Raw genomic sequence first — 20,888 nt, forward strand, 5'->3', positions numbered from 1 at the left:
TATATATTACAATAATAAGAAAATAAAAATACAGGATAATATGTCAAATGAATCTTAACTTATTAAAGAGACACTAAAAATTACGTAGTTTATTTTTAAATAGTTAGGTTCGGTATTCTTAAGCTTATATTTATGCCTGTGGCACATACCGTGTTTAATTACACTCATTTATATATATAAAGGTCTTCTACACCAACATATATATATGTATAATTGCAATCCTTGATATTTATTACTCAATAAGTAGTATGGCTAGATGAACAGACTAGAATTTATTACACTTACAACTCTAAATAGATAGGAGTTTCTCAAAAATGTAATTATAAATATGAAAGCGTCATTATTAATCCGCATAGCAATATAAAAAGAAATCTATTTTTATATCAGCAAAAAAATCACGTAAAAATCAAATATAAAGTCAAAAATTCGCCAATTCTAAAATGCTCTTTCTTTAAATGTTTACTTTAACATTATGGATAGAAATTTTTTACTATAATTCATTTGATACCTATAAATATAATTTATTTTATATTTTAACAATGTTTACCAATAACTATACAAACTTTTTTTTAAATAAATATAAACTACAACAAAATTTTGTAGAAAAAACAACTACACATTCTAAATCATTGTCAACAATCAAATATAAATAATATACATAAATAATATCAACTATCTGTAAATACATTGTTTGTAAAGCTTCACAATGTCATGTTAAAAAAAGAAAGAAAATATTTATAACAACATTCGACAGATCCTTATTTTAACAGTATGACTGTTGTAATTATTGTACTGTTACTATCTAGAATGTGTACTGGTTCACAGTACATTATTAAAATACGAAATATTTTGTAGTTTTGCAATTTTTTCTTAGATAATATTTAGGGCTATTATTCCTACATTTTATCTTTTGATCTTTCTGTGCTCTTGAATTAAACAGTTATTCAAGCAACTTAATAATATCATGTTAATTAAACTGCACAGAATATGAGTCTTACTAATTGTTTTCTAATTTAAATGATCCGCATTAATAAAACTATTTCCATCTAAATTTCCTTTGCAATTTGCCATTCAATTATTCATATTAATACAGATATGCCTCTTTCCCATTTCCGGACTGGATAAATTGCTGTAAGTACCAATTACTGAAAAATTGTTTTTTCTGGTAGAATGAAGGAAGTGTTATAATTTCTAAGATTGAAATCTAGACGACTCCTCTGGGTCCAATAAATCGTCACAGGAAGCTGTTGGGGGTAATAACTGTCTACCCCCTCGTTTTTTACTGCGTGTAAATACTTTAGTAAGTTGTGCAAACTTACGTCGAGATACTAGAATATAATTAAAATAATAAAAGTAAAATATAAATTCTATAATTTTTACATTCGTTATATTATAATAATATACAATTGCCAAAAATACCTTTGCCCATATTTTTTAGTCTTTCTTTAAAAAGATCTTCATCATCATGACCAATTTGATTGCCACACTTTTCAAGGCTTGTTCCTTGAATTTTTGTATCTATGATAAAGATAATGTAAATAATTGGAATTTTATGTCTTTTCCATATTGTTTGCACTACAAAAATTACAACTGCATATTACAAACCATTTTCTAAAGTTGACAGAAAGTCTTCATTCCAACGTAGTTCAGCCATAAATTCTTCATTTTGAAGAAATATAGCAATTCTTTCATCTTCTAACATCGAATTTTCTTGTAAACAGGAAGAATCTAAACTATCTTCACAAACTTGTTGAGGAAGCCGAAGGAATGTATCTGGTAATGGACCTAATAAAGCAGGTTGCCATTTACGTATACTTTTTAAGGATATTGTTGACTCTGCTTTCTGTGACTTAGAAGTACTTGGTGATTTTTCATTTTGCTCTAATTCACTTCTAATTTTTTCATTTTCATTATCTGTACTCATAGTAAGCAACTGATCGATTGTCGTATCTACGGCACCTTGGTTAGATCTTAACACAGCCTAAAAGTTTTGAAATAATTTCTTCATTTATTATGCATCATTATGCATCATTTCAGAACATACATTTTTAGTTTCCAGTTACATAATGTAATTTAATACATTTATTAAATGAATTTACCTCAATCACATCATCATCCATTTGTGGAAACATGTTTTTGAAATCAGCCATTGCTTGATAAAATTCTAAAGTTGTTTGTTGTTGTTGTTGCTGCTGTTGCTGTTCCATAGCAGAGGCCATTATGTGGTGATTGTAGAATTGTTAATCTAAGTGAAACAATTAGCTTAATTAGTTACAGTTAGGAAGCTTTCAACAAAGATTTCGTAATATGACGTTATTTAATTTTACTTTGAAGATTCGATAAATCTAAAACGTTCCGAAAACATGAATAGACAAATCGTCATTCATAACGAGGGATATCGGTTTCTGATTATTACGTGAATGTCATGTTATTTGTTTGGGGAAATTAATTGCATCTTATTTTGCCTTTGTGTTATAATTAGTTATGCACCGTTGAGTTATACGAAATATCCATGCACATAATTGAAAACCGAGACAAGACTGTACCCTGTCATTACGCATGCAAGGAAGGTGACCAACTGTCAAAAATTTGGTGAGTGAGACCTTTCTTATGAAAAGTAAACCTATTCCAGAATTGCGAAACCACAGAACGGTATCACGATTTATCTAGTGAATCGAACTTGATTTTTATTGGTGTATTCTGGACAATTTATGTAATATTTTTCATTTTATTCCAACACGAAATATTTAATATTAACTATTTTTAAAATAGCATGCAATAAATATAAATAATTGCAGAAACAAACGAATGAAATATTATTTATATAGAAGTAAGGGATAGTAACTTTTTGCATTTTTAGGTTAAGTTGATTGAATTTTTGAACGAATGGTCCGATCAGGGTCATATAAATTATAAATAGATCTGAACCGTGATTCACATATATATTCATATAATAAAACCGAATGCATATTCATACATGTGGGTATGTTACAACTCTAAAGTTTAATATTTCAAAATAAAAAGGTAGGTAATGTTTTCACAAGTCCTCTTCCATATGTTGTTAATTAAATAAAAATTATTATATTAAGAGCAAAAATCATTTCGAACACACATATCTTTTAGTTTCAGAAAATAAATATTTATGACAAAATAATTGTTTTTGTGTTATTTTATCTTATTTATGAAGCATCATAATATAAAATTATGTGTGAAAAATTAATAAAATATTGATATAAATAAATATAAAATTTTATTAATTCATGTTTGAGACATGGACAATAAAATGAATTGTAACTCGTTTAACGTGGATAGTTTAATTAAACATTTCCTAAATTGTACACCAATAAATACAATAGACATTCTTGTATGTAAATTTTACAATCAATCTATAAATAATCTTTCAAAGATTTATAGAAATTCTATTTCTATTTTTCTAATTCTAATTCTATTTCACATTTCTATTTTAAAATTTGCAGAATTCAGAAGAAAATATTAATTGTTTAGTTAATTCAAAAAAGCAACAGGAGATCTTGGAAAGAACAGTAAATAGTGACTTAATTAAAAAATATCCAATTAAACGATCTTATCAGAGAGCATTTTTAAAATGGCTTATGAAAAAGGTATAAATAAATTAATATTTATAAAATAAATTCATTTCTAGAGTTAAAGATTTAATTTTTGTAATCTAGATTGAAGACGAAGGTGGTGAAATTTATGACGGTATTTATACAACATATTGTAATTTAATATCTTCCACTATAGAAGAATCTACTCACTATCGGCATTTTTTAATAGAAGATAATTGCATTAGTATAAAAGAAAGCACGAGTATTATATCAGAAGGTACAACAGGATTGTGTAGTTGGCAGGTATTTGGAAACTATGATTGTACAATATGATTTTTCGAATTTCCAGTTATAATATCATTCATAATTTGCAGGGAGCCATTGAGTTAAGTAAATGGTGCTTAGAAAATAAAGAAAAATTCTTTGGAAAAGTTATTTTAGAACTTGGTTGTGGTGTTGGCTTAACAGGATTATCCATTATTAAGACTTGTTTTCCTAAACAATATATATTTACAGATTGTCATAAAATTGTTCTTGAAATGGCTTTTGAAAACATTCAACTTAATTTAGTATGTAATGAAAGGAAAATAGAATCAGCACTAAAATATGATAGATTTAAATCGCAATTAAGGTGTAATTATACAGATGTTAAAATAGAAGAGCTAAGATGGAAAGATATTAATAAATATGTGAATGAACAATGGGTCTTACCAGATATAATAATTGGAGCTGATATTTTGTATGATACCGATTCATTTTTTGGATTAGTAAGGGGATTAAAAGGATTTTTATCTTATCCTAATAGATGTGCAATTATTGCATTAACAATTCGCAATGAAGACACTGTTTTACGGTTTCTACATCAATTAGGTATATTTTTTACTCTTAGATATTATATTTTCTACCAAATACATATTAAAAATTAATATTCTTTTTTTAGCACGTTATGGTCTCATTTTTAAAAAATATGAACCACGGCAAACGGTACACCAAAAGTCAGCAAGTGAACCTGTTAAAATATTAAAGATTTTTCGTCGATAAACTTAAGATAATAAATTTTTATTGATATAATGTTTTTAACAATAATTATTTTAAAATGATCTTACTGGATTTCAAAGGCAATTTGTTGAATACCTATTATATAGTAAATTTTACTTAATACTTGTTTTATATATTTACATTTGCAAATAAAGAATATTTACTATAAATGTATTTAAATATACTTCACCAACAGGGAAAAATGTATACAGTAATTATTTATATTTCAATGGAAATTATATAATAAAAATTATTTATTTGTAAACTTACTAATATCAAGCAGATAACTTTATTTATTTCTTCTACTTACCAGAGAGATTTTTTCTCAGTGTCACTCAGATTCACAAAAAAATTGTACAAATCCTATTTTATTGAATGGAATGATATATTTAATTTACAACATTTAAAATACTCATAAAAAGATTGCGAGAATTGTCATGTATCGACTTCAACACAATTTTAAATGTAAATTAAAACCTGAAAAATATATAACGTAAAGATTTATATAAATATGACCATTGCCAATATGGCCAATAACCATTGCTTTACATTTGAATGAAAAATAATGAGGGACTTATATGAAATGAAAGTTGTTTATGTTTGTATCAATAGTATGTGCTTCTTTTTTTAATAGCTCCTTTTTGGTCACCGATTTACTACCATATGTTATTGCGACTATCTCTCAAAAACCTCACGCCATAATAAATATTATTATGGATATAGTTTTCTAGTGCAACATCCTTATCGAATCATTAAGAGCAAAAGCAATATATATTCTTATTAATTTTTAATCTTTTTCTTTACTCATATTAAATTGTATTAATAAATTATAGTTTTATTTATATTATTTATATTATCATATTTGTTATATATTATTATACGTATTATATGTATAATCAATCTTTATCATTAATAATATACATTTTATAATAATATGTAACAATATACATATATATAATAATATGCTAGTAAATTGAAGTAAACGATATTGTGTTCCTTAAATAAAGCGATAAATAAAACAGCTGTTGCAAAAGATTAACATTATATTTTCTTCTGTTGCATTATTTCATAAATATTTAGGTTTAGTAAAAAGCTAATTTTTAGTAATTAATTGTCAATTACTTTGGTCGAGTCTTGCTGGTTTCAAATGTAACCTTTGAATTACATATTCAGGCATGCAATATGTCGGATTGATCTTTTTCAGAGGATAATCAGTATTTAAAAGGGAGAGTGCAGTTAAGCCAAAAAGAGTATGAAAAGGATCAGCAATATCTCCTGGACGATCACTAAATCCTCCTGATTCCGTATCTTGACATGCCAGTACAAATTTTACCTGTAAATTAATGTTGTAATAAAATTTGATTAACTTCGTCCATTTTTAATATAATATTAGTATTTTTTGCATTCCTTAATTTTTTTGAAGAAATACATACCAATTGTTCTTTATCAACCCAATGAAGGCGTCCTAAAATTGTTAGTGCAGAAAGGACCCACCAAGAATAACAAACATCAGGTAACTTTTCTGGTCTACCATTTAAACCCCCAGATGGAAGTTGTCTTTCACAAAGCCACCAACTTAATTGATCTGCATCTACTAAGTGAAGATTACCTGGCAATATTTAACACTTTATGTTATTTAATTTGTAAAAAGAATTGTATATATTTTTTCTCTTTCTTTTTATTTTATTATATTGATTTTGTTATATACTAGCTGAAGAATAATTAAAAATAAAATAAAAATTACCAGTTATTGATAAAAGCCCTATGGAGCAATAAATCATACCAGCATGACTTTCAGCTCCAGGTTTTGATCCAAATCCACCATCAAAATTCATACATTTCATCACAAATTCAACTGCCTTATCAACATCTATTGCATCCAGTCGATTCTAAAATAATATTATTATAGTCTAAGTTAATTCATAAGCTTACTATTTTTGTAACTTTAAGTATTATATTATTCTATTATCATAAAAAAATATACAAAAACAGAAATATAGATATAATTTAATACATTTTTGCACAGATTTAATATCTGTCAACATCTGTCTAATATCTATCAATAGATTAAATCTCTTATTACTATGTTTATTTACCAAAAGTGATAAAGTTGCCACAGCACAAAAAGAAAATCTTGTATCAACTTCACCCCAGATATCACCTGTGAAACTTCCATCTGGTTGTTGTCTTTCCTTTACATATTTTACAACTCTTTCTATGTCAATAGTATCTAATGCATTATAGATACAAAGTATTTGTACTGCACTCAAAGTGTAAAGAATATGTGGATCATGTTGTAAACTTGCAGCTATGCCACCACTGTCTGTTTGACATTGAGCAATAAATTCTAGTACCTCATTTCGATTTGTCTCTTCGAGTTTACCCATAAGATCCAGTGCTGTTAAACCCCAGTACATTCCAGACATTCTCATATGTTCTGTCATACAATACATCTAAAATTTATTATTTCCATTAATTGTACATTAAACCTAATTTAATTATATATATGCAAGTAATCCTTATACTACTTATAATATAAAAAATATAATACATAAAATTTAAAATAATATTATAATATACTTACATATTCATCTTTATCAGTGCCGTAAGAAAGTAAAAAGTTTGCATGCTTTTCCAATAGTAATTCAGGAACTGAAGCTGGAAGTTCGATGTCATGTTTTAGCACTGGCTAAAGCATAAATTAAAAAACATTGTTAGAGCATGTATGATGAAAATAGTAATAAATTTATATTTGTATAAATAATATCCTATTTTATTCTAAGTTTTTTTGTAAAAACTTATTCTAGGAACTGTATAAACCATATTCTATTTAATAAAAAAATCTATAAAATAAAATCATTGTAATAATATAATACGCAAAAAAAAGGATAAATTAACCTAAGACAGAATTAATGTTTTAACCCAGAATAAATAATTTGTATTAAACTCTTCGTCCACTCACCATGTTACAAAGTTATTTTTTAAGAAGTATGTAAATTACTATGTTTTATTAATTTTCATTCATTTAAGTCAATTTATAAAAACTTTTTACACTTCTTACACCTCTAATAAAAATATACCTCATCCTTCGTTGAAGAATAACTTCATTTTCGGCCTAACCTCAAAATAGAAATTCTTAGTGATAACAAAAAGGCGCGGATTTTCAAAAAAAATTTTAAAAGAGAAAGGAATAAAAGATTATAATAAGTTTACGTAAAGTAATAACATTGAAGTTGTAGTTATTTCCATTTTCCTTTTAAAAAGGTTTGTTTATTTTTAAGTAAATACTTATTGTTTATTTTTAAGTAAATACTTATTGTTTATTTTTAACTTAAAATCAGAAGTATGAAATAATTTCTCATTTAGAATAGATAATATATATTTAATAATTTGAATAGTTTTTGTAGAAAAACGACATTTATTTAACAATTTCAATATTTCAATTGTTTTCTCTTTTTCGCCATATTCATTACATTCAGGAACTCCAATGTTCACTAAAACAAACAAGAACTGAATTTAGTAATGTCATTGTGTGGTAAACTGACCTATACTAATTTTTCAAATAGTGATTCTGATATAATATTGTAATAAAATAATTTAGTGAAGCATTTAAATTAATTCATGTAAACGGCAAAATATTTAATCGTAATTTAAAACCAATAATTTTTTATAATTTCGTTTTTTATTTTACCTCAAATTAATATTCAGCTGGATACAGATTCTTCATCATCATCAACATTATCATAATTAGAATTCGTACTTGTGACATCCTCATCATTCTCCTGTTCTTGATCACCTTGATCTTCTTGTTCATCTTCATTGTCCTCTTGATTTGACATTTCTTCCCATTTTTCATCTGATTCGCTTTCCAAATCTTCATCTTCAACTCCACCATCTTCATCTGATGAATCTATTTATATTTATTTATGTTTATTAATTTCAGCTTTAAATAAATACTATAAATGGTAAAAATAGTATAATATATCAAATAAGACGGGAAATTATGTATTATTAATTTTTATACAAAGAAAGATTTTGTCCAAAACTTATTTTAATTTATAAATTGTATTTTGAAAAATAGTTTTAAAACATCGATTGCAACAAAATAATATTTTTATAGATACAAACCTGTATCTTGGTAGACAAGGCAGTTTTCGCTAATGTCTTTGTCGTGCTCTTCCATTGTTTGAGAAATTTGACCAGTGATAAGAGATACTCGACCCTTAAGTTTCGAGAGCTCTGTTAAAAGAGTTAGTTTAGCATCCATTAAACTTAAAATTGGCCCAAATAATTCTACAAGGTCTGCTTGTGATAATAAATGTCCCGCATGAGTTGTTAATAATGCTTCCAACCATCGTACAGCAATTTTACTCCTATAATATAATCAATTAATAAAAATTAAGCACGATTTTTAGGCTTCTATAGTTAATGATTTTAAATATACTACAAAAATTAGTTAACGTTTGATAATCTTACGTGTATGTTTTACCCTGAAGTAGGATGGTAAGTTCTTTAAGAAGAGGACCAATTGCTTGAATTGGTAACTTGGCAATAGTATTCCTAATAATAGTCTCATTTTTCGTGAGAAAAATGTTGTTCAAAATAGCTTTATCTTTACTATTTAAGCCTTGCACCAAAAGTTGTGCTCTACTATTACCCGTGCTTGTGATTTTGCCTGTAGGATTGCTTTCAGCACTTAAGCTCAAGTTTTCCAATCTATCTTTTAATAATAATTGTGACCCATCACTGCTTCTAATCTTTTTTTGTGTAGTTTCAATTATTCCTACAACAGATAAATCAAAATTAAATTACAAATTTGTTGAAAATACAAAATAATTGATTTACTGTTGTGCATAAATGTTGCTCTGTTTAAATATCAAAGATAAATACCAGGTGTAAGATATTCAACATTATCCTCAATTATAGTGGACTTCACTTTAGAAATTTCTTCTTTTCTGTCTTTGCTTTTTTTATATTCTGAACGTATTAGATACTGTACTTTATCAGAAAAATCTGGTGTCACTTTTTCAAATATAGGATTAAGGTATGTTCCATATGCTAATAATAATTTTTCATCTTCTGTCAATATTCCATTTAAGATAGAAATTTGTTGAACACTATCTTTTTGGCTTATATCAGAAGCGACTGCAATATTTAAACTTGGCTTCAAAGGTTTTGACCGACCATTTGGTTGGTATTGAAATAGATGTGCTTGGCCAGACCTTGTTACTACTAACACTATCACTTGAAAGTTTTCAGAAATGTGTGTAGAAACACTTATTGGATCATCTTGCAATGCTAAACTTGCCACAGCAGTTCTTTCATTTCTTTGCTGAAAATATTTTCTTAATTAGTAGATATAATTGTATATTTAATTAAAACTGAATAAAATTTTGAAAAGGACACATATAATACTTCTCTTTTTCTAGAAATTAATTTGGGAGCTCTAATAAAATCATATTTAAAGTCCATTATCAGAACTTTTTAAAAATTAACTAGATTTGTATTTTATATTGTTAACAATAATTTTTTTTTTATTTAAGTATATGGGGAAGTTACCAATGCACCACAAATTGTCAAATGATTAAATGATTCTTTCTTAGCATACTCTCCTTATAATGCAGGGAAAGGACATAAAATGTATACCTTTATAAAGAATTGTCAATTCTCATATAATAATGTGTTATGGTTAATAAGTACAGCATATTAAAAAAAATTAATGAAAATAAGAAGTTTAAAAAATGCATCTTACTTCATCCAATGCCCAAACATTCAGGTAACCATCACCACAAGCACCACTGATAACATAATTGTTACCAGATGTCATTTGAACAGTATGAAGACATGACACTTCATTAGCATGGCCTGTGAATGTCCTTACTAACTGCTTAGTATCTAGATTCCACCATTTAATAACCCTTTCTCCTGATAACAAACTCTTTCCATCTGGTGAAACTGCTAATGATACAGTTTTTCCTTTGCCTGATTTCCATTTACATCTTACACCATTTTCTTGCAAATTCCACTGAATAATGTGGTGATCACTTGCTGCAGAAAATAAACCAACATTTTCAGACCAAGTCACCGCAGTAACAGTACCAGAATGACCATTTAATTGTGCAGTAACTAAGGAAGTTGTTGTATCATAAAGTGTGACTCTTCCATTTGTTGAACCCATGGCAACAATGCCCTTTTGATTGGATTCTTCTGAAATTGATTTCTTTCTGCGTTTTTTCCATGGTGAAGACTAAAAATAAAATAAAATAACTATTTTCAATTATATACTCAAAAGACTTTATTAATCAAATTAATTTTATTATTATAAATTAAAATAAATTAGTATTATTGTAAAATATTCTATGTTTTCTATTTAATAACTAGTACTAATTATACCAATTTATCTTATGTTAAATATACTATTAATCTATAAGTAAATATACTATTACATTAAATATACTATAATTTGGTTCTCATACTATTCATTAATATTTAATAACTTATGAAGTAACGTATATTTCTAATATCCAAAGTTGATTGAAAAAGGAATGGTATCAATCTATTTTAAATTTTTATATCATACTGTTATACTCAAGAAATTGAAATTTTGCAATAACATAAACATTTATACTATGTACAATTATAACATAAAGATCTTAAAAATGATTTACTTAATATTTCGTTTATATTACAAAACAAAATACCTTTATAAATAAAGATATTATATCTACACAATATATAGTAAAATATTCTGAGAACAATAATAAATTTATTGCGTATTCTGATATAAATGTAATAAAGAAATGAACAAAGATTATAACCTCAAATACCATTTAATTAAAGAAACATAACTTAATAATAAAGGCAAGTGAAAAGGAAAAATTCATGAAATAAAAGATATTCACAACTTAAAATACTTTTGTGAAAGTCTCATTTCAGTGTTTATTTTGGTATAAAATTTGTAAAAAATTGCGAAACGCATGGAAAGCATAACCTCTAAAAGTGCTGTGAAGTATGATTAATTAAAGATTATAAACATTCATGATTCATGATATGACTTAAAAGATAGGTTGAGTTCGGAAAAAGTTTTATTTTATCATAATATACAGAATAAATCTACGAAAGAATAAGAAAATCTAACATTTGTACGAATATAGAGTAAAGGAGCACATGGTTTACCGATGTATTTGTTGTTCGAGAACTGACGTAAAGCCAAGCCAAAACACAACATGGTGAAGAAAGATGAGAATTAGAAACATATTCTTGTTTCAAACGGCCAGTGCCAGTATCCCAAATTTTTAATTTTCCATCATTACCGCAATGTGCAAAATATTCACCGTCGGAAGAAAAAGCGTAATTAGCGGTAGTCACCATTTTTGAACTATTACTACTACCAGAGTGGAAATGAGAGTGCTCACGCCCGTAGTTTCAGTTGTTTCACAGTACAGGTGCTGCACCATGCGGCCAAATGCTGAGTTTAATTGACATTAACATGTACAAGAACCTATAAAATTAGGGATCTGTCCTTTTTGGTTGAAACTTAGCATATACAAGAATCTATGTATTTAAGCTTAAAGTTTCTACCTTAAACTTAAGTAACTTAAATTCTCCTGGAGAATGTTCATAATTAGTAGTTTAGAATAGTCTTGGAAAATTGATAGCGAAACTATCATGAAAAGAGAAATTAATTTAATTGAAAGTAATTTATCATTGTTTACTTTGCTATTAATTGATGTATAGCTTATAAAATTTTTATTTTGTAATACTGGAGAGGAAATTCCTCTCTGCTAATACATACAAGTTTCACGTGGTGAGACCCGGGAAATCATTTTTATTTGACATATAATTACTAATTGTATTATATTATATGATACAATTATGAATTATATAGCAAATAATGTGAGCTAATTGGTTGCTATCGCGATTATATTTTCATAGGTAAATTCCTTCAGTGATTCTAGGGGCATCCGAAGGAGAGCTTTCCGTTAAAGCTGAGGCAGATTTGTCCCTGAGAAGACATCAACAAAGAAGGCCGGAAGTCTCAAAAGTCAAGAGCAAGGGCGAAGAGCAGTTAGGATTTTGTCAACGGTAGAAATTTATTTATTTTCTTTGTTTTTTGTTAACAAATTATTATAATCTGACATTTTGTATTATTTCTAATACTGCTTTATATGTGTCATCGCCCAAAAATGTAATAAACAATTAATTCCTCTTTCCTAGGCAACTTACAATAGTTTCATTATTGCACAATGTTGTCATTTTTATACTTTTCTATCGAATAGAATAGTAGATATGAACTTTTCCGTAGAACCGTACGATTAAATAGGTTCTTGTAGCTTGGGACTCAATAGGTTCTTATCTATGCTAGTGTACAATCACACAGGGCAGATCCCTAATTTTATAGGTTCTTGTATATGCTAACGTGAATTAAACTCAGTACTTGACCGCATGGTGCAGCACTACTTCGTGAACAACCAGGTTCATAAGCGTGAACTTTAATTTCCTCTCTGTTACTAACCAGCTATTCAACTACTACAAAGTAAAGTTAGCTACGAAGTACACAATTATTCGGTTTCCCTTATATACCTAATTTCAATTTGTGCTTAAAAACTTACTTTTAAAAATTTTAAACACTTTGCGTCTTATGTATTAATACAACCACATATGTATTACGTGTTGGGAGAATTTTTTTAGATAAAAAATATTCCTACATGTTTCAAGTTGAAATATAACCACTATGCGAGTAGTAAGAAAATTTTAAATGCTACATCCCCCACCATCAAAATTTCTAGGAATTGCTGGAACTTTGTATACGACATATCTTAACATAATCTTGAAATAACATGATCTATAATTTTAATCTATTATTTTTATGTAATTATATACATCATACATTAATAAGTTAACTTACAACCTTAATAACTATTTTAATAACATAACCTACAGCTCTACTATCAATGTTTTTTAAGAATTTGAGTTTAATTGAACTATTTTATTTTTGTTATATTTTTCTAAAAAGCAACATAAATCTAACTATTTCTCTTAGTTTAATTAGCAAATGATCTGACAACGTTTATATAAATTCCAAAACATTATTCAATATATTTTTTTCTTCCATATGACATCACTTAAAAATTTGTGATTACTTTAATATTAAATGTAGAATATTAGTTTTTAGGAGTATCCAAATATATGAAAAGAAGAATAAAATAAAACGTATTGGAAGATAAAGAAAGTAACGTTTATTGCAAAATTATGAATATTATAAAAATAAATGTGAGAGATATAAGAGAAAGAGAAAGTTATTAATAAGTAATGTTTATGTCGAATTCCTCCTTGTGATAAATAAGAATGTCTTTGAATAACATGTTAGGTCCATCATAGTTGAAATTATCAAGAGGTTTATCTAGTGGAAAACCAAATGGTCTGTTGTCAAATTTATAATCACCCCATATTCTAGAAGTGAATTGGTATTCCGTAGAAACTGGGCTAACATATAAGAACAGTTGGAATGGCATCCCTTCTTTTTTACCCTTTGGTAATAACAGTCTTTCTGGGAATCCAAAGACTCTTTCATAGTAATTGAATGTTTTGTCACCATAGAGAGATGCTTCGAGTTTGCTATAGAAAACTTCACTTGGTTCTTGGTCATTGATTGTAAAGAAGCATTCCTGACTATTACGTGTAATTTTGTTCAGACCAGCATTCACTGTTGAAAATTTGTGAAGAATATTAGAGTTATATATCTAAATATTAATCATAACAAAAATGTATACATTAAGGATTAAGGGTAATAGTAAATTAAGATAATTTTATTAATTATAATGACTTTCTAAAAATGATTTGAAAAACATAAAACCTCTTTGTTAATCTAAAAAAATGTCTGTATTTACTTAATACCTTTTAATTTGAAAATATATGAAAATAATAGAATATTTTTAGAAAAGGAAATAAGGGGGAGTCAAATTAATAATTAACTAATAAATAAAATTGAATAAACTTACAGTCAAGGATCCAGTTGTCAATTTCATAGAAGTATTTAAGATTTTCTGGAAGTTCATATAGTTTACGGTGTGAAGTATATTTGGGTCCAAGGAAAATTCTGATAGCTGCTTTCATTGCTTTATCAGAATTGATGGTAATGTGGAAATTAAATGGTTTGTGATTTAGACGAGGCTGTCTAATTTTAATTAATGGCAATTTGTCATCTTTTTGTGCATCCATAAACAACCCATTGCTGATTGTTGTATCAAATTGCTCAAAATATGTAATGAGTTTATCAATAGAGAAAGATTCAATTTTCAAATTAGGATAGATGAGTTCATCTTTGTTGTATGGCGTCTGATGCATTTTGTACCTAAAAATAAACGTTTTTTTAATTAAAGTCACAATGTAACTTTGTTACAATGTAACAATGTAAATAAATATGAATAAATAAAAGCAAATGTTTAGAATTAAGCTAACTATGTTTAAAAACAAACTAAACTAAACTAAACTAGAATTACCTGTAGTAAAGGTCCACTATTCTCTTATAGAGACGATAGAAGGCAGGGTCTCTTAAAGAAGTAGAAAAGATTTCCAAGGCACTGGGAAGGATTTTATACTTGCTTGATGGTTCTAGATTGTAACCAAGGATTTTCCTGCCAAGGGCATCAATACTGCCATAGAATCGTTGGTTAAAGGAATCTTCGTTGCCTTCAATTATATTTCCAAGAATGTTCAAACCATCCTCGTTATAAATGTAATACTTGGTAGTACCATTGCCGAATACATAACCAGTATCAATTGCAGACATTATTCTCGATTCTTTGTCTTTGATGTCCTGTAACAAGTGAAATTATATTAACGATTGGAAGGTGAGCGGCTCGATCGACTACATGCAGTGCTACGGATCGTTCGGACGCAACACGCAATTTATAACACACATGTGAGATTTTAAAGAAATTCAAAATTAAACATTTCAAATTTGTTAGTTTTTTCTTACCGTAATGTATTTGTATTTGTAGCTAGGGAAGTTACTCCATTCTGATCTCTGAGGGAATGGTAATCCATTTTGGTATGTCATAGTAGGATAATAACCAGCATAGAATGGTTTCTCCCAATCGAAGTCTTCGAGATTAGGTAATTCATTCGTAAGTCTTTCTAAATAGTATCTGTTCATTATTTGTTGATGCCCATACAAGTATTCTGCTCCGCGATAATCTTGAAAACCAAATTCCGAGGATGACATCCAAAATGGGAATGATTGTCGGAAGAAGAAGTAGTAGGCATTTAAGCCGATATCTTCCATGAAGTAATTCAACTTATTTTCCAAGTAGTATTCACGATTCATGTACCAACCGGAATAGTTTGCCCGGAATATGTATGTTTTGTGTTCTCCACTTGTTTCTAAAGTGAAATAGTTTGCAATTATGTTAAATAGTACGACGAAAATAAAAAGAAAGAAACTAGAAACAATTACCACGGAGGTCAGAAAGTGATGCGTGATGGCTTTTTTGCAGGACTTCCGAGTTAAAGAAAAGGTATGGACAGACTTCGTATGGGGGTGGCAATTGAATGAACTTAGTGTCTTGTCTTCTGAGTACTGCATTGTAGAAGGCTATGATATATTCGCCCTCGTTTATGTTGTTTCTTGCCCAAAGAGCTGTTTTGTAGAATGTTTCGAAGTCGTTTGCATAATAAAACAACCTGAACAGGGCTACCATTTCTTTAAGGAGATATGGATAGTAAAGCGAGAACACTTCTCCTCGCGGAAGCATACTGTTCTTGTACATGTAAAGGAATTCCTTTACCGCGGCCTGAAAATTCATCAAGAATATTCACTTCACACAGGGTTGGATATTATTAGATTTTTGTTCAAATAATTATTTAAAAATTTGTATTTGTTTGTTATGTGCTCGTTATTTTGTTAACGTTAATTGTTATCGTTAATTTGTTCTTTATTTACTTTGTCATTTTATTTTACTACGTTGAATGCCATTGGCGGTCCACGCTAGATTTTTTTATTTGGACATTGTAGTTATTTTTTATGTAAAATAAAACTTGGTCACGAAATGTTTTAGAATGTAATCAATTGATATGCAGACACGACTATCGTGATTATGAGCAATATAATCATGATAGCTGTGTCTCATTACATTGTTAATGAGATTTCAAGATATGTACTTTTGAACTATTGAAAATACGAAATTTGTTTGATTTCGGAGGGAACATATTCTGATGTTATTAGATTCTCTGTAGGTAAACGCGTAAAGGTTATGTGAAGAGCAACTTCGTTTCCTGTTTTTAATATATCAAAGAATATATGATTCCATAGAAAAAAAACAAAGTTGTTCTTCACACAACCCTTATGCGCGTATCTACAGAAAATTGAATAACATTAGAATATGTCCTCCCGAAGTCGAACAAATTTCATAGGAAACATTTTTTCGTATTTTCAATAGTTAACGATACAATAGCGTGTATAGTGCATACGAATAAATCGGACATACTGTATACATAGAAAGTTTTTACAAGTGTTTGAATACTTCCGTGAGTCATTATGTATGTTACATTTTATCATTATTTATTATTCGTGCCATCTTGCTCTGCTACTTAAGGATCACTTCCGATCACATCCTACGTATGTTATACTAAAATATACAAATTTAAATACCAAGTGACATAAAAATCAGTGAACCAACAGAATTGCGTCTATCATATTTTTAACCGTTGTGTAGCTAGCAAGGCAATCATCATCAATAACCAATATTTTTTTTTTAATTGATAATTACTAACCGGGTTGGAGTACAAGTTGATGTTCGCTTCGATGTCCCATTTTTGACCCTCTTCGTACCACGTGTAGTTGATCTCGGCTGGTTGGCTGACGTGATAGAGGAGATTGTAGACCTTCTTCTGTTTCAACAAGAAATCCTTATCAGCGGTTTTCGTGTTGTAATATTCTGCATTGACGAAACTGCAGGCCAGTAGCCCCAGCAGCCACAGCCGTGGAAACATTTTTGAAAAGTGAAAACCGCGGAATCCCAGAGCGCGGATGCTCAGCGCGCAGCTACTCTTATACTCCGTCATCCCCTCCCTCGATTAATTCTTACTTATTGCTCCATTAGATATTTTACATAAATTCTTATCTAATCTTGATGAAAATTTCTTTCGCGACACCCTCCACCGGAATAGTTCCAATGAATAAAAAAAATAATCTGTGCAGAATTTCAGCTCGTTTGGATAGAGAAAAGGCGTGCCTCTGAGCCCTTAAGCGACAAAATAATTATTTAAATTTTTAAATGCATATAAAGTCGATTTTATTCGATTATCTGATATAATGTAATATAACATATCCTATGTAATAATATATTTCTAATATAACATACCTAATATAATATAACAAAAGCACGTCAGACAAAAATTGTAGATGTATGAAAGGAGAGTATCTTTGATGTTCTACTGCCTTTTTCTCGCGCGACGAACGGTTTTCGAAAAAAATGAAAAAGAAAGTCTGGAAGAAATCGTTAAGATTTTGTTCGAAATTTTGGAAATTTGAACGTGGCTCGATCAATTTTTATCAGAAAAGGCTAAGGAAAAATGCGTAATTTTTTATTTCGAGTGTTGGAAGGTTCTCTTTTTTTTTAATTACAACGTACTTCATCGTAATAAAGTTGTAGGATATGGCAACAGTAAACACTGTTTGTTCATTGACGATTTAACTTCGATCGAAATTCGTGTTTTGAATAATTTTATCTTGCCGATTACAGATTATGTGTTAATTTTGGGTCAATCTAAATTAAGAAGAATAAAACATGCATGCGATATCGCTGGTGTGGATTAATTAACTGGGAGACAAATTTTCAATTGATTCATTACCTAACAGGAAGTATATTATTATATAATATAAGCATAATTGAGAATTTCTCGATATGGAGTAAGGTAGCGATTATTATGTTTACTGCAATTCGATATTATGTGACAGGATAGTATGACAAAAATCGATAGCGTAGAACAAATACTTTTACTTTAGCTGCATTGTTGTTTTAATTATTCAAGCTTAATCAAAAGTTTTGTAATTTGCATGAATGTTCGATCAGAAAATATCAATCGCTGTAATTTCGGCGTTTTACCCAAGGCAACCTTTCTTTTATCAATATGTTGTATATTTAAATGCAAGAAAATGAAAAAGTAAATATCCAGATGTCCAGATATTTCGTTTTGCTAAAAGAAATTCGTGCAATTTTTATTCGACTGATGCATACAATACATTTTATATATTCTACAGATGCATAATAAGACATAGAATGAAATATAAAGCAGAAGAGAAACTATCATGTCGATTATGCTACATCCGAGAAATACAGAATAGAAAATATATACTAAGCGACTACGCAATATATATAGGAATCATACCAATCACACTGGGAAGTAAAGAATGGACAGAAATAACGATAACAATAACCGAAAATGAAATATGGTAACTGGTAAACATCACAAAGGGAAGCATGAAGTTGAGTTTTCTGCATAAGCAAATAAAGAAATCGAAGAAAAACGAATAAGGTATTGTAACCTCTGTAAGGACATATTGTAACCTCTACAGCAAAATTAAGATATAGATATATTTATTATTAAATGAATAGAGAAGTAAGATTTAGCTTTGAGGAATAAATTAAGATAGAAACAAAATGCAATAAGCTAGGAGATACGCAAAAAAATTGTAATAGGCATCGGCCTTTAATACAACGAACAAATACAATACAATGCTCCACAGATTTTAAGGAATTAAAAGCTGTACATTTCATTTTTCTTAGGAGGGGAAGTAGCAGGGGGATTGTTGTTATTTCTGTATTCAGAGGTAGGATCACAATAGTTATTATTTTATTCTTTGGATAAATCTATCATACCGTTCTGAGCCGAAAAACCTTTATTGCACTTTCTAACATGGACTAGGGATAAAAACAAAAGAACATCTTAAACCTATCGATTAAATCTATCGATCGTATCTAGAACTATCTTCTAGTTACTATTTATTGTAACTAGCGCATCTGCATATGAATGGCGAGCCCGAACTCACGTTGTCATTTTCAACAGGGATCGTTGTTAATTATGTTTTTAATTCATATAAATTAATTTTACATCATATACATATAAATTGAGAATCAAAATTTATAATAAGTTTTTTTCAAGAAATATTTAATGCACATATTTCCAATACTCATTATTTCAAAGTTCAAACAACTAAGAAATTATATTTTTTCTGTCTGTCTTTATAGACTTAACTAGATAGAAATATTTGCTTATTGATGTTCTATGATAAATTACAAAAAATTTAAGATGGAAACAAATCTAATTTTACACTATTTTCCTTATCAGAACAAACTTTGCCTCTCAGTTCACGATGATAGCGATTACGCCTGTTATAATATCCACTTTAAAATTTGTAAAAATTAATAATAAATTTATAACAACTGGTCTATGGATTTTTACGCATTTATAGGAATTCTGAAAGTGCAAAATTGCACAGAATGCATATAATATGAAAAAATATATAAAGTATCAAAGTATAATGTTTCCTAGAATACTTGGTGAATAAAACATTTTTCTACCGGAGTTCTACTTTTTTATATACATATATTCTCAAAAATATGAATTCGCATAAAAATCTGCTTTCTGGTAATAATTTTCATATTATATCTAGTTAATTTAATAACCGAAAAATGATGTATTATATCGTACAGAGTACCAATAAAAACAGAGAAATTGGTACGAAGAACACGAAATAATACAGAAATTAAAAAAGGCGCTCTTGAACTTCGGTACAATTAGAAAGCAGGTGCGCATGCGCGCACGTATCGGTACGCATTTTTATTAACGCAAGTTGCAAATATACGTAAGCAAGACAAATGCGTATGCAAGAAAACTTGTATATACAGGGTGAGTTTTATCTACATTGAACTTTTGGCATGCAATAAGTACTTTCACGTAATCGCGTTTAATTACACGAATGTATAAAAATACGTTATCGTTTGATTAGCATTATCGTATGATTCGTATGGAACACTTGCTCTCACTTTCTTCTCTTATTAGTCTGGATAGTTCCTTTAATAATAATTCACGAAGATAATATTGTCACGACGATAATTGGATATGATTTATGCCGGAAATGAAGTTCTCTTGTCTGCACAGCTGTTGTTTTGCCGTGTGAACAGACGTTTGATAGTTCGATAATTAGATTGGTCAATAGTCTGGTCTTTTAATTGCTGTTTAATATCTCGACAATTTTGCTAATGTCTCTACGTCTTATCT

General features: G+C 28.5%; 5 protein-coding genes across 9 annotated transcripts; 1 reads left to right on the forward strand and 4 right to left on the reverse strand.

The window, feature by feature from the left end:
* Positions 1-812: 812 nt before the first annotated feature.
* Positions 813-2,882, reverse strand: LOC100747576 (CUE domain-containing protein 1). Of its 5 annotated transcripts, none has more exons than XM_012390747.3 (5): positions 2,846-2,882; positions 2,100-2,245; positions 1,606-1,981; positions 1,420-1,518; positions 813-1,328 (listed from the first exon to the last, which is right to left on the reverse strand). In XM_012390747.3, the coding sequence occupies exons 2-5, from the start codon at positions 2,217-2,219 to the stop codon at positions 1,192-1,194; spliced, it is 732 nt and encodes a 243-aa protein (XP_012246170.1). In that variant the 5' UTR covers positions 2,220-2,245; positions 2,846-2,882; the 3' UTR covers positions 813-1,191. The 5 variants fall into 5 exon arrangements, with proteins under 5 accessions (XP_012246170.1, XP_012246169.1, XP_024226399.1 ...); XM_012390746.3 differs by lacking the exon at positions 2,846-2,882 and adding an exon at positions 2,547-2,683; XM_024370631.2 differs by lacking the exon at positions 2,846-2,882 and adding an exon at positions 2,604-2,621.
* Positions 2,883-3,179: 297 nt separating this feature from the next.
* LOC100747698 (protein-lysine N-methyltransferase EEF2KMT) lies at positions 3,180-4,774 on the forward strand. The gene is made up of 5 exons (XM_003492812.4): positions 3,180-3,364; positions 3,477-3,620; positions 3,690-3,869; positions 3,941-4,436; positions 4,507-4,774. The coding sequence occupies exons 1-5, from the start codon at positions 3,272-3,274 to the stop codon at positions 4,605-4,607; spliced, it is 1,014 nt and encodes a 337-aa protein (XP_003492860.1). The 5' UTR covers positions 3,180-3,271; the 3' UTR covers positions 4,608-4,774.
* An 853-nt stretch (positions 4,775-5,627) lies between these two features.
* LOC100747820 (geranylgeranyl transferase type-2 subunit beta) lies at positions 5,628-7,725 on the reverse strand. The gene is made up of 6 exons (XM_012390745.3): positions 7,567-7,725; positions 7,189-7,293; positions 6,701-7,057; positions 6,349-6,493; positions 6,038-6,213; positions 5,628-5,937 (listed from the first exon to the last, which is right to left on the reverse strand). Exons 1-6 carry the CDS (start codon positions 7,567-7,569, stop codon positions 5,719-5,721), a joined length of 1,005 nt encoding a protein of 334 aa, XP_012246168.1. The 5' UTR covers positions 7,570-7,725; the 3' UTR covers positions 5,628-5,718.
* A 307-nt stretch (positions 7,726-8,032) lies between these two features.
* On the reverse strand, positions 8,033-12,155 carry LOC100748662 (WD repeat-containing protein 43). The gene is given in 8 exon segments (XM_003492820.4): positions 8,033-8,098; positions 8,296-8,514; positions 8,733-8,977; positions 9,081-9,387; positions 9,495-9,936; positions 10,357-10,851; positions 11,781-12,019; positions 12,022-12,155. Coding segments are annotated over 7 exon segments (1,974 nt in total). The 5' UTR covers positions 12,062-12,155; the 3' UTR covers positions 8,033-8,098; positions 8,296-8,308.
* A 1,665-nt stretch (positions 12,156-13,820) lies between these two features.
* Positions 13,821-17,664, reverse strand: LOC100747941 (hexamerin). Its single transcript, XM_012390757.3, has 6 exons — positions 17,379-17,664; positions 16,063-16,399; positions 15,586-15,989; positions 15,107-15,423; positions 14,606-14,958; positions 13,821-14,310 (listed from the first exon to the last, which is right to left on the reverse strand). The coding sequence occupies exons 1-6, from the start codon at positions 17,595-17,597 to the stop codon at positions 13,907-13,909; spliced, it is 2,034 nt and encodes a 677-aa protein (XP_012246180.1). The 5' UTR covers positions 17,598-17,664; the 3' UTR covers positions 13,821-13,906.
* Between the last annotated feature and the right edge of the window lie 3,224 nt (positions 17,665-20,888).

Source organism: Bombus impatiens, unplaced genomic scaffold (genome assembly GCF_000188095.3).
Source record: "Bombus impatiens unplaced genomic scaffold, BIMP_2.2 scf_0852, whole genome shotgun sequence".
Lineage (NCBI taxonomy): Eukaryota > Metazoa > Arthropoda > Insecta > Hymenoptera > Apidae > Bombus > Bombus impatiens.

What these genes read in the sequence shown, in the direction of transcription:
- LOC100747576 (XM_012390747.3), bottom strand. Translation starts at nt 2,219, where the DNA reads ATGGCCTCTGCTATGGAACAGCAACAGCAGCAACAACAACAACAAACA. An exon ending in TGGATGATGATGTGATTGAG is followed by an intron (nt 1,982 to 2,099) that starts GTAAATTCATTT and finishes CAAAACTTTTAG; the next exon opens with GCTGTGTTAAGATCTAACCA. An exon ending in ACTAAAAAATATGGGCAAAG is followed by an intron (nt 1,329 to 1,419) that starts GTATTTTTGGCA and finishes ATTATATTCTAG; the next exon opens with TATCTCGACGTAAGTTTGCA.
- LOC100747698 (XM_003492812.4), top strand. Translation starts at nt 3,272, where the DNA reads ATGGACAATAAAATGAATTGTAACTCGTTTAACGTGGATAGTTTAATT. An exon ending in TAAATACAATAGACATTCTT is followed by an intron (nt 3,365 to 3,476) that starts GTATGTAAATTT and finishes TAAAATTTGCAG; the next exon opens with AATTCAGAAGAAAATATTAA. An exon ending in CAGGATTGTGTAGTTGGCAG is followed by an intron (nt 3,870 to 3,940) that starts GTATTTGGAAAC and finishes CATAATTTGCAG; the next exon opens with GGAGCCATTGAGTTAAGTAA.
- LOC100747820 (XM_012390745.3), bottom strand. An exon ending in TGGCAACTTTATCACTTTTG is followed by an intron (nt 6,494 to 6,700) that starts GTAAATAAACAT and finishes ATATTATTTTAG; the next exon opens with AATCGACTGGATGCAATAGA. An exon ending in GGGTTGATAAAGAACAATTG is followed by an intron (nt 5,938 to 6,037) that starts GTATGTATTTCT and finishes ATTAATTTACAG; the next exon opens with GTAAAATTTGTACTGGCATG.
- LOC100747941 (XM_012390757.3), bottom strand. Translation starts at nt 17,597, where the DNA reads ATGTTTCCACGGCTGTGGCTGCTGGGGCTACTGGCCTGCAGTTTCGTC. An exon ending in ATCACTTTCTGACCTCCGTG is followed by an intron (nt 15,990 to 16,062) that starts GTAATTGTTTCT and finishes ATTTCACTTTAG; the next exon opens with AAACAAGTGGAGAACACAAA. An exon ending in ATAGTGGACCTTTACTACAG is followed by an intron (nt 14,959 to 15,106) that starts GTAATTCTAGTT and finishes GTTTATTTTTAG; the next exon opens with GTACAAAATGCATCAGACGC.